The 13425-nt window shown below is 30.8% G+C and overlaps 1 protein-coding gene across 1 annotated transcript; it reads right to left on the reverse strand.

Annotated features, from left to right (window-relative positions):
* Positions 1-1111: 1111 nt before the first annotated feature.
* On the reverse strand, positions 1112-6646 carry LOC127123575 (uncharacterized). Its single transcript, XM_051053781.1, has 4 exons — positions 6425-6646; positions 6101-6231; positions 1737-1926; positions 1112-1606 (listed from the first exon to the last, which is right to left on the reverse strand). The coding sequence occupies exons 1-4, from the start codon at positions 6644-6646 to the stop codon at positions 1112-1114; spliced, it is 1038 nt and encodes a 345-aa protein (XP_050909738.1).
* Positions 6647-13425: the final 6779 nt, after the last annotated feature.

Genomic DNA, 13425 nt, shown 5'->3' on the forward strand with positions numbered 1-13425 from the left:
TTCTGAAATTTTTATTTTTCAAAAAAAATATTTTTCAGAATTTTTTTATTTTGGAAAACAATAATTTTTTATTTTTTTGAAAAAAAAATATTTCAAATTAAATTATATTTTTTTAATGAAAAAAAAAATTATTTTCAGAAAAAAATTATTTTTATTTTATGGAATACAAAATATTTTATTTTCAGATTTTTTTCTAAAAAAACTATATTTTTTTTATAATTTAATTTTTAATTTTTAATAAAATATTTTTAATTTTTCATAATTATAAATAATTTTAATTTCTATTTTTTTTCACTCTCAATAATTTTTCTTTTTTTTATTAAAAAAATTATAACTAAAGCAGTTTATAAAAGAAAACTAGTTATGAACCGGTTTTAAACTGAATTATAATTGGTTAATTTAAATGGTTCAGTTCATTAACCATTCAAGTGGTTTAGTTATTTTATGGTGCAATGTAATTCAGTTTAGACATATAATTTGGTTAACCATATTTTTGCACACCCCTAGGATGCCTGCATGCTCGATTTTAATTTTCCGCCCGCTAATTTTAGGTACATTTAAAAATCAATTCAACAGTTTTGTCTGTAAATCCGAAAATTTATTTTGCCTGATATTTTAGGCATTATGTGAAATGAAATGCATGTTGTGTTATGTATATGATGCATATGTCATGATGAATGTATTGATTTATTGAATGAGGGGAAATTTTGGAGTATGACAGGGAGCAATACTGCATATTAAAGCGCTTGAGGATTCTTTCAATATATCCTTTTTGAGACAAACCATGAACACCACGTGACCTATCACGAAAAATTTGGATGCCTAAAACAACAGAAACATCATCTAGGTCCTTCATATCGAAATAATTACTTAACATTGATATTGTCTCATTCAAAAGACTAACACTACTGCTAGCAAGAAGGATATCATCGACATACAACTCTAATATTATAAAATCTCTCCCGCTGATCTTTAAATAAATACACTGATCTGAAGCATTTTCATTGAAACCAAAAGAAGTGACAATTTTATCAAACTTTAAATACCATTGTCTATATGCTTGTTTCAATCAATATATGGATTTCTTCAGTTTTCATACTAACTTCTCTTTTCATACTTCAATAAAAACTTCAGGTTGAATCATGTAAACATTTTCAACAAGTTCTCCATTCAGAAAAGTTGTCTTCACATCCATCTGGTGAAGTTCCAAATTAAAGTGTGCAACCAAAGCCATAACAACTCGAAAGGCATCTTTGGTAAAGACGGGTGAGAAAGTTTCTTTGTAATCAATCCCCTCTCTTTGACTATAGCCCTTTGTCACTAGTCTGGCTTTATATCTGTCAATCTTACCATCGTGGTCACGTTTAGTTTTGAAAGCCCATTTACATCCAATGGCCTTGCAACCAACTGGAAACTCTGTGAGATCCCAAACACCATTATGAGACACAGAATTTAATTCATCGTGCATATCATTCAGCCAATTAGAAGCATGAGAACAAGAAATTGCTTCATTAAAAGTGGTAGGATCATCATCATCATGAATATCAAACTCATGCTCTTGGAGATATACAACAAAGTCATTTGATATTGTAGGCTCTCGATCTCTCTAAGATCGTCTCAATTAAACAACTTTAGCAATGTTACTTGGTTCAGCAACACAAATAAGCTCTAGGGTATCGGTTTGTTCATGCTTATCTATTTGTGGTACCCACAACTTGATCATTATTTTGAATTACTAGAATCACAACCTCATTTGGGAAAGGAACAATTGGTATAGGGAGAAAATTATGATCTTCTTCAAGAGTAACAGGTCGTTGCGTAGAGGCTTCACTATCCAAATCATCCTCAAAGAAAATCTCTCTATCAGATTTAATGACTCGCATAGAATGAGAGGGACAATAAAACCTGCAACCTCTAGACCCAATACTATATCCGATAAAGAAACCCCTAAAAGTATTCATATCAAGTTTCTTCTATTGAGGGTTATAATGTTTGACTTCGGCTTTAAAACCCCAAACATGAAAATGTCTCAAACTTGGTTTCCTACCAGTTAGTAGTTCATAAGGAGTCTTCGACACTAATTTACTATGAACCTAATTAAGAATGTAGACAGTAGTCTTCAAAGCATCACCCTAAAGAAAATTAGGCAATGACGAATGACTCATCATGCACCTCACCATGTCTATAAGTGTACGATTACGTCTTTCTGCAAATTCATTTTGTTGAAGAGTACCTGCCATAGTGTATTCGGCCTCAATACCACATTCATCTAGAAATCTAGCAAACGATCCTAGATTTCTTCCAGTCTCGTCATATCTACCATAATATTATCCTCCTTTATCAGACCTCACACATCTGACTTTCTTTCGTGTTTTCAATTCAATGGCAGCTTTAAAAGATTTGAAGGCATCTAAGGAACTAGACTTGTCTTGGAGAAGTTATATCCAACCAAATCTAGAGAAGTCATATATGAAAGTGATAAAGTACCTATATTCATCCATATTGTTAGGTGTAATAGGTCCACACATTTCTGTGTGAATCAATTGCAACACATCTTCACATTTATTCGCTTTTGTATTCTTGGTTTTAACAGTGGACTTTCCTTTGAGACAATCAACGCAAGTTTAAAAGTCAGAGAAGTCAAGATGATGTATAGTACCCTCCTGAATTAGTCTTTCAATACAATGCCTGTAAATGTATCCTAAACGTATATTTCATAACATCGAATAACTCTCATCCTTCCTATTGCGCTTAGTCCCAAGAACAGGATTAACAGACATCTCTTGCATATTCAACATATACAAACCATCACGCAAATTTCCAGAACCAACGGAATTAAAACAAACATCAAGTTATCCATTACCAAAAACAAAAAGAGTAGTCATATTTATCCAAATCTGAAATAGAAATCAAATTCCTTCTCGTTGAAGGTACATAAACTGCATCTTCAAAAATCAAAATGTGTTCGGAAGGTAAAAATAAAGAAACAACTCATATCTCCATCATCGGTACTCTAACTCTATCTCCCACAATGACCTTCGCCTCAGCATCACTTGGTTTCCTTAGACTTTGAACTCCTACAAAGAATTCACGACATGAATAGTGGCACTTGAGTCCAACCACCAAGTATTGGAAGGAACGTCTACTATATTTTACTCAAAACAAGATAGATCTAGGAGTGTACCTTGCTTTTCAAGTTTATTTTTCAAGATAAAATAATCATATGCCTTGTACTCATACTTCTTGTAGTACTTGCACTCCCCTTTAAAGAATTTTCTCTTAAAGTACTTCTCCTTAGGCTCCAAATATTATGTTGTCATTTTTCCTTTCTTATCATCAAAATTATGTTTTCTCTTGTGGAAGTCTTTCTTGAAATCCTTTGTTCCTGAAGTAGAAACAATAAACTAAACACTTTGAACTTTTGTCTTTTTCATAGAATCTTCCTCTTGAGTTACTATGGCTATCATCTCATCCACACACCATTCAAGTTTCTGATTATTATAGGAGGTCCTCATAACATCAAATTGAGGAGGCAAAGACTCAAGAACCATCCAAATTAGAGTACTCTCACCAATTTCAATTTTTAGAGCTTTTAGCTTATTATAAAAGTGGACCAATTTTATAATATGCTCACGCACACCACTAACACCATCATACTTAGTTTTGTCAAATAGAGAGAGATACTCACACTTCTTAACCTTATCAAAACGAGTGAACTTCTCGACAAAAAACTTCAGATAATCTTTAGCACTCTCACTTTCAAGTTTGCTTTATCTAATGGATTTTTCCATAGTGTAAGATATCACCTTAAGGCACACTCTATTAGAGTGTTCCCATTTTTCATAGAGTCCTTTGAGCTTCAGTAGACGCGACAGTAATAGCGCTAGGCTTTTCAGTTCTCATAGCCAAGTCAAGGTTGAATATAGTCAAATAAAGGTCGAGACACACTTTCCAGTTCTCATAATTAGTCTCATTCAGAGTTTTCACAAAGTTAGGAAAGGAGACTGTTATGAAATAATAAGGAATCATTATGTGAACAATTGTGTAATATGAAAATGATTCCACATATATCAGTCAAAAATTTCCCTGATAAAACTCTAGCTCATTATGATCTTACATAAGAAATACAATAATAAAGAGAAACTTATATTACCAAATTTTCAATATCAATAGGATATTTAAACATGATAAAATAAGTTTAAATTGTCAATAATATTTTATATCATAACAAAATTACACTAATAATAATATAACGATAGGATATCATTATTATTAATATAATACATATCATAATTACTAATAGTTTTTATTTATTTTGAATTTATATCAATAATGATATATCGATAGGATATGATTATTATTAATATAAATAATTTATCATCAAAAAACTAATTATATAATTACCACATAAAATTCATATAATTATACTCATGGCAAAATTATAATCGTCCGAATCAACAATATTTAGTCTAAACAAATATGACGATTTATATTATTATTATGATTATTATTCAAACATGCATAATAATTATTAAATAAGTATAAGAATATTATATTAAAATAAAATTCTAATAATTATAATATCATTAATCAATATATGCATTATGCCTTCAAAATATGTAATGGCAGACAACAGCAAATTATACAAAAATAGAAAATACTGATACACATACACATAAATAGTGATATCAAAATTACTGATACAAGGTGTGTTATATGTGAAAAGAGGATGTTGTATAGTAATCGCATGAGAAAAAAAATAGTGATAGTCTCTTATTGATAAAGATTTTACATCAGATATTAAAAGAAATTTGATTTTTATTTTAAAATTTTATAAAATAATACAAACGGATGATGGTGATGAATCGACGGTGTAAAACTTTTTATACTGTATTTAATAATTAATCTTTATTATTATTTTGTAAAATAGATTTTTTTTTTAAAAATCACTTCCTGTTATTATTATTTTCTAAATATAACTTGCATAATTAAAACACACACTTTCAGAAGCTAGTGGGCAAGGTGGGAGGGAAAGTTCATCTCCTTCACCTGTTATGCAGAAAAAATAGGTTGTATAACCTGTTGTTAGAAATATTTTAAGTCTACCTCATCATCATCATCTTTGAAGTTCTTTAATAAGTTTAGTGATGGTTTTAGTTGTTCAAGCTCAAATTCCAAATTTTATTGCATGTCCATACATTTTTCAAGTTGTATGATTTTTGCGTGCATTTGTTTCTATTATAAAAATAACAAATGTAAAAGAAAATTACATTCTAATAAGTATTCATTGAAGAAAAATACATTAACAACTACATGAGAAGAGATTACATTTTAGCCTTATAGAATTTTTTTCCAGAATGGATCGTTATTGCTATCATTGCTTTTAATAATGTGTATAAAATGGTGCTTCCTTTTAAATTTCTAATGATCGTCATTTTTTACTAAATGATACAATTTTTATGTTGACCCGCATAACTAACTTTAAAAATATATATATTCTTATTTATATGTCTTATATTAATATAATTAAATTAATGTTTAATTATAGCACTTTTTATTTTACAGTTTTTTTCATATTTTATTGGTTTATGTTATGTTGAATATTTGTATACTATTTTGAATAATTTCAAAATTAGAATTATATTCAAAAGTATGTTATAGTATTTTTTTTAAAATAATATTGTGCTTATAATATTTAAATAATATTTTATGTATATTGGATTTCTAATAATATTATTTAAAAAATTATTTTTATATTGAAATAATAAAAAAAATATAGGTTTTAATGCATTATTTGTTCCTCTAGTTTTGACGTTTTAAACAATTGATCCCCTATTACAAAACTTGCGATTTTGGTCCCTTAAATTTGATTGCGTTTGGATTTGCATGATCCTCTATCCAATTTTGATTGTGTGACAATTCATTAATGACGTGGCAGATACTATTTAGATACATGTTAGTATTTTCAAATATTTTAATTCTCACATGGATATTTTAATGTAGAAAATATTTGAAAACATTTTGGAAATTGAAAAAACAAATTATAAATTGCTGAAATAGGAAATAAATGCATCCTCTCGTGTGCCCAGATTTCTGCAACCTCAGTTTTCCTTCATCGTTTTTCTGCAATTTCAGATTTCCTTCATCTCCTTCATCGTTTTTCTGCAACCTCAGATTTTCTTCATCTCCTTCATCGTTTTTCTGCAACCTCAAATTTCCTTCATCGTGTGTCTGCAAAAATGTTTATCTTCATCGTGTGCCCAGTTCACCGTTTCTGTTAATGATGTCGCAACAATCTAGTTTCAGCCCAGTTCGCACAATTGTGGTCTATTGGTTGGATACATAATGTTTGAGTAAGTGTCCATAAATATAGATTTCCTAAACAAAACAGAAATGGCAAACTGGGCACACGATGAAGAGAAACGTTTTTGCAGGCACACGATGAAGGAAATTTGAGGTTGCAGAAAAACGATGAAGGAGATGAAGGAAATCTGAGGTTGTAGAAAAACGATGAAGGAGATGAAGGAAATCTGAGGTTGCAGAAAAACGATGAAGGAGATGAAGAAAATCTAAGGTTGCAGAAAAACGATGAAGGAGATGAAGAAAATCTGAGGTTGCAGAAATCTGGGCACACAAGAGGATGCATTTATTTCCTATTTAAGCAATTTATAATTTATTTTTTCAGTTTCCAAAATATTTTTTAATATTTCCTACATTAAAATATCCAGCTGGGAATTAAAATATTTGAAAATGCTTACATGAATCCAAATAGTATCTACCACGTCATTAATGAATTGACACATAATCAAAATTGGATAGGGGACCATGCAAATCCAAACGCAGTCAAATTTAAGAGACGAAAATCGCAGGTTTTGTAATAGGGGGGTCAACTATTTAAAACGCCCAAACTAGGAGGACCAAAAATGTATTTAAGCAAAAAAATATATGTTTACAATCGAGTAGCCTCCGGTCTACAACTCATATAAGTAAGAAGTTTTAACTTGTCACCGCATATCTCTGTCGCAATTACTTTTATGTTCTTATAAAAAAAATTGAAATTTTTTATTGCGCTTATCGAAATTTTGAAAAATATTGGAATTTTTTCAAATTTCCGCTAAAAATGAATATTTTTGAAAAAAAATTGAAGAAATACATAAATTTTCAAATATAAATATCTAAAAAATTTGATTTTTTTTACACTTACCGGAAATTTTGAAATTTTCGATAAACTATAGCACTTTTCAAAATTTTCAATAAATTACATCACTTTTTAAAATTTCTCGATAGTGTTAAAAAAATTTATTTATTGAATATGAACTACCGAAATTTAAAAAAAAATAAAAAAAATAACGCAATAAAGAAAATTTGGAATGAACTACCGAAAATTTTGTTCGCATTTTTCATTCAAAATAATTCATGGATAGTCAGGGAATTATAAAAATATGTGGGGTGACAAATTAAAATCTCTATAAGAAATAGGTATGGCAACATAACTCATATCTGCGGGCATCCATCCGAATTTGCCCTGAATTTGATGGGGGAAATCCGCTTTGATTGAGTTTGGGTTTTCTTCGATTATAAGATATGGGAATGGGTCGGATAATGGGAACACTAATATCCACCCCAAACTCGTCCCCGAACCCATCCCATTTATTTTATTATGTACTTTATTATTTTAGTTTTGATAATTTAAAATATTAAATATGTTGTTAATTTTTTGATATTTTGATTTATATTTATTATTTAAAATACTTGGAATGTATGCATATAATTTTTTGAGATTTTATTATTTTATCATTTGTAATGTAATTTGATTTTGGAAAAATAATATTTTTATTTAAAAAATTAATTTTAATAAATAGATTGTAGCGGGGTATGGATATTTGAATCCAACTTAAACCTGTTTGGGACGGGTTTGGGTTTTAATTCTCTGTCCTCGATGGAAATTGGGTAAGAAAACCATTTTGAAATTTGAATTTAGATATGATGGATGTGAAAACTGTCGCCGACCAACCCCGTTGTCATGCTTAATAAAAAAGCGTTCTTATTTAAATAGATGTCCATTTAGGATTTGATAACCATTTGATAACTCTAAAATTTATTTACACACTTAAAATTTATTTATGCCTTTTACCATGACATTTTCATATTCTTCATATTCACAATTTGAAACAGACCTCTTAAATATCTAAAATTTAGTACTTAAATTATTACTAGAGGGGATGTGAGGTCATTGTAATAGATAAATCTTTTTTAACATGTATTAGAAATTGAAGGAGAGTTTATATATGAACTGAAATGAGAGAGAACATAGAAATTTTGTTATCTTGAATTGATTGAATGAATCAAAAGTTAATTAAAAGAGATGGCAAACTTGATATTTATGATGAAGCATGAGTGCACTGAGTTATAACAAGCTCAATGGTTATTAATCCTAACTAAATTTATTTTTTTGTGTTTTTGTATATATTTTTATTCTAATATTATGATATTCTCTAATATCTTCCCGCGAACTGAGATATCTTATGTCTTTGAAGTTACTCCTAGGATAAAGTGGTTTATCCAATACTTTGAGATAATCTCTGAGTTATAAGAACTTTAGGAAAGATAGTGGTTTGGTAAGTATTGTTAATCAGGAAATAATCTTTATATTTATTATAAATAATTTATTTTTATAGAATAGGAAATTAGTCATTACGAGTTGTAATTAGTCATTATGAATTGTAATTATCTATTACTGACACTATTATATATAGTATCAAATGCAATGAGAAAGGCATCAAGCCAATTTTCCTGACATGGTATCATAAGGATTCGATCTAACCTGTGAGTCCTTGTTCTCTTGGCTAAATAGCGACACCCCACTGGGTCACTCTTGAAATCGTGTTTCTCATTTGTATTTCTGGAAATCGTGTTTCTCAATTGAAAGATTGTAGTTGTCGTCTCATGATTTCTTCATTGTTGCTATTTCGTGATTTTGATTTCGTGTTTATCGCAAGTTGTTTCGGTGATCATTGATCGTTCGGTGCTGCTAGTATAGTGTGATTTGCGACTCTGTTTCGTATTTTCGACGATTCTGCTCGGTGATCGTTGTTCTTGGTGATTCTGTTCGGTGATCATTGTAACACCCTAAACCCCACACATAATTTATCGCGTAAATTAAATATAAAATAAAACCACGTAGGGTGTCACACATTCATAACACACATGACCTGCTCCGTAACACGAGTTTCAACAGTAAATTTCAATACACACATTTATAATAAGGATGTTTACACGACATCCAACTTATCTGAATCATATTTGGGATGTTTACACGACATCCATTTCATCTAATCGGTACTATATATTCATATAATAAGACATTCATAACTTGTCACCGTATGCTCACTTCCATTTTAAAGTATCATCGCAGCGGAATTATCATCACAATTATGGAAGATAAAGCAAGTAATAACATCTAGTCTCAACTTCAACTGTAATAACAAAATAAGAGAGTTGTAATCAATCAACTCAACATCTTAAGAATTCTCAACAATAAAATTAGTCTTATGACTTCAACATAATCAGACATAAGGAATAAAATAAGCGTTTAACCCAACCTGATGTTACATGATCAGAGCAAGGTACTACTAGTAAAAGCGACAAAATAAAGAAGTAATCCAAGAGCTACCTTCCACTTACTTCAGCAATATTACTCTTGAGTATCTGCACGATGCCCATGTAAAAGCAACATTCAAACATAAGGGGTGAGAATTCATTTCAATAATAACGATATAGAATAAAGAATAGAGTACAACATCTACACAATCATGCACAATAATATATCACATTCTTACATCCAAATTATAATCAACACCATACACGACAACATCTCAATTATCATCCATATCATGCAAAACCACATCTCAATTATCATTAACATCATATGCAACAACATCTCATCCAACAACACATCAACAACAACCAATACAAATGCAACACTTATGCAATGTACTCAACACCGACTCGACATGCACGTGGTACCAAATATGAACACTCGGTTTTATCTCACTCCTTGATCCCCACCATAGGATCGATTCCCTCTTGGAACCGGATCACACCAAAATCGCTACCATCACCATAGGTAATTCTTCACTAATCCCCCATAATAGGAATTAGCTACTCGCACCCGATCCATCACAATGAGATCGAGGCTCACCAAAACTCGTTATCATCAACATAGATAACGCTTCACTAATCCCTCATAATAAGAATTAGTTGCTCGCACCCGATCCATCACCATAGAATCGAGGCTCACCAAAATTGGACTGAAGCTCGTACACCAAGATGCATGACTCTCAAATAACATGCATTAACACAACAAGGTTCACCTAAAGGATCCCCACACACATCTCATCATTTATGCATCACATCATTTATCATGCAACAACCAATTCATGTTGCCATGTGAATAATATCAACAAACATCAACAACTCATCAACATCTTAACATCATCGACATAACAACATAATCATCACACCACGATATTACAACAATACAATGATTCATTAACCAAACGTATAAACCAATACATTTATTAACATATCAGACATATGAGTATTATTAAAACATATCAACAATCACTACCATTTTATAAGTCTAAGTGTTAGTTTTCTAACGCTTCAAACGACATCAAAATCGGACTTACGGAATAAACGTTATGACCAAAATCGTCGGAATATGTCAACAATTCATTAATCGAACGTATGAACAAAAACTTCACCAATACAATAGGAATAGGAATAATACTCAATCAATTCACTTATCACCATCATATTATATCTCTTAGAGTCAGCTTTTCGATGCTTCAAACCTCAACCCAAAATGACTTACGAGTTAAAAGTTATGATCAAAATTGTGCATGAAGGCGTTACTAAAAAGTTGTTGTTTTCTAAAATTTCCAACAAAATTTTCATCTTCTTCAACCCCAAAAACATCCATTAAATAATCACCAAAATTATTTTATCCCTAAAACAAAGTTATATCCCTCTATTTCATATATTCAACTCTTCAAACGGCACTCGATTTGGACTTACGGATCAAAAGTTATGGCCAAAACGATTTCGCCCGAAAAACATAAAAAAAAGGCTCGCGATTGTGACGGACATAATGGAGAATTTTCTGCGTTTTTCATCGTTGGAGGTCTTCCGGACCTCCGATTTCGATTCCGTAAAAAGTCAAATATTCCGAAAATTACAACCAATGCAATACTATAATTATCTAAGATTAATTTACAATTTTAACACAATTAAATCATCTAATCATTGTTTCAAGATTATGCCTAAAACCTTCAAAATTGCAACAATGGTGAATATAAGTTCAATCATCAAAACAGAAAACTATACACATATAAGACACACGAAATTCATCATATAATCATCATATAATAATCATCATAGCATCCAAATTCAAAATTATGAATCAAAACACTCAACCCTAAGGAGGTTAAGGGTTCCTCCATTCTATCCTTCTATCATACCCTTTACTATTTAAACAAGTTCTCACCCTTACCTTAGATTTTCCAACAAGATGCACACTTGATCAAGCTCTAACAATGGAATTTTCTTTAGCCCTAACCCTTGCCTCTTCTCACCACAAAATTCTATTTTACGTAAAATCCTCCAAACTCTCTTACTAACATTTTTATCATTAACCTAATCCCCCTCAATTAGAAACTCCCACCATTGCCCTCACTTATCATCTTATTTACCACCATACCCCTCTTGGCTCTAATTTTCTTTTAATAGAATAATACTAATATTATTATTCTTTTTCTCCCTACTATTTTTACTCTTCTATTTTATTCCAACCAGTTCAATAAAATAGTTATAGGCTAATTATTAAAAGTTCTCATTATCCCCATTAAATAAGTAAAATAACTAAATTTCATTATTTAATTAAGATGCTCATATTCTAGTTATTCTAGTTATTTTATTGTTTATTTAATTAATTCGAATAAAACACTATTTATTTCAATCACTAATTAAAATTCTAATTAATTATCAACAACTATACCAAACTCTTACTCCCTCCATACTTCTATTTCAAGGATACCTACCCCCACAATCATACACAATTAATTTAAAACACCCATTAATCATATAAAAATCTAAATAATTCAAATTAATTAATTAATTAAATTCGGGGTGTTACAATTGTGGTTTCATTGTTGGATTGTTGGTGTTTCTTGATCGTGGTTTCATTGTCGATGTTTCTCGATCGTGGGTATTTCTCGACTGTGGTTTAGCTACTGTGTGGGTTTACTGGTTTGCTTACCATTCTTTTTTTTACTATTTATTTAATTGTTATTATTAAATAAATAAATAAAAGCATAAAGAAAGTGGTTTACTGGTTTGCTTACCTAGAATTTGGATTTATCTTAGTATTTAAAATAAAAAGGGGTTACTATATCATGGCTATGGAGAATGAAAAAAATTATTTTTGTGTCCGTTTTACCGGTAAGAATTATCCAATTTGGGAATTTCAGTTTAAAAATTATGTGAAGGGAAAGGTATTATGGAGTCACCTAGACGGTGTCTCTAAGGCACCTACAGAAAAGGTTGTGTTAGATGCATGGGAAACTAAAGATGCTCAAATAATCACTTGGATCCTCAGCACTATTCATCCTCAAATGATCAATAATTTGCGTTCATTTTCAACTGCTAAAGAAATGTGGAATCATTTGAAGCGTATTTACAACCAAGACAATGTCGCCAAACGTTTTCAGTTGGAGATGGAAATAGCAAATTACAAACAAGGTACTTTATCTGTTCAAGAATATTATCCTATTTTTTTAAATCTGTGGACAGAACACTCGTCTCTTATACATGTCGTTGTTCCCAAGAATTCTCTCACGGATATTCAAGAGGTCTACAACATAAGTAGCCGAGATCAATTTCTCATGAAGCTTCGCCCATAATTTGAAGTTGTCAGAGGTGATTTGCTGAATAGGAACCCTGTTCCATCTTTAGATACATGTGTTGGAGAGCTTCTGAGGGAGGAACAACGTCTTATTACTCAAGGAGTCATGTCTAATGAAGTTGTTATTTCCGGGCCTATGACGGTTGCATATGCTTCTCAAAGTAAAGGCAAAGGTCGTGATATGAGACAAATTCAGTGCTTCTCTTACAAACAATTTGAACATATTGCTCGTAGTTGTAGTAAGAAGTTTTGTAATTATTGCAAGAAGCAGGGACATATTATCTCTGAGTGCCTCACACGTCCTCCACGACCAACACAACATCCGGTGCAAGCATTCCATACAACTATAAATCATGCAGTTGATCCTTCCAATGGTGGCACATCAAACGGAGGTGCTATACAGCCTAAACTAATTCAACAAATGGTACTTTTTGCTCTTTCGGCCTTGGAAATTCAGGGTA

The sequence above is a fragment of the Lathyrus oleraceus genome, chromosome 2 (assembly GCF_024323335.1).
Source record: "Lathyrus oleraceus cultivar Zhongwan6 chromosome 2, CAAS_Psat_ZW6_1.0, whole genome shotgun sequence".
Taxonomy (NCBI): Eukaryota; Viridiplantae; Streptophyta; class Magnoliopsida; order Fabales; family Fabaceae; genus Lathyrus; species Lathyrus oleraceus.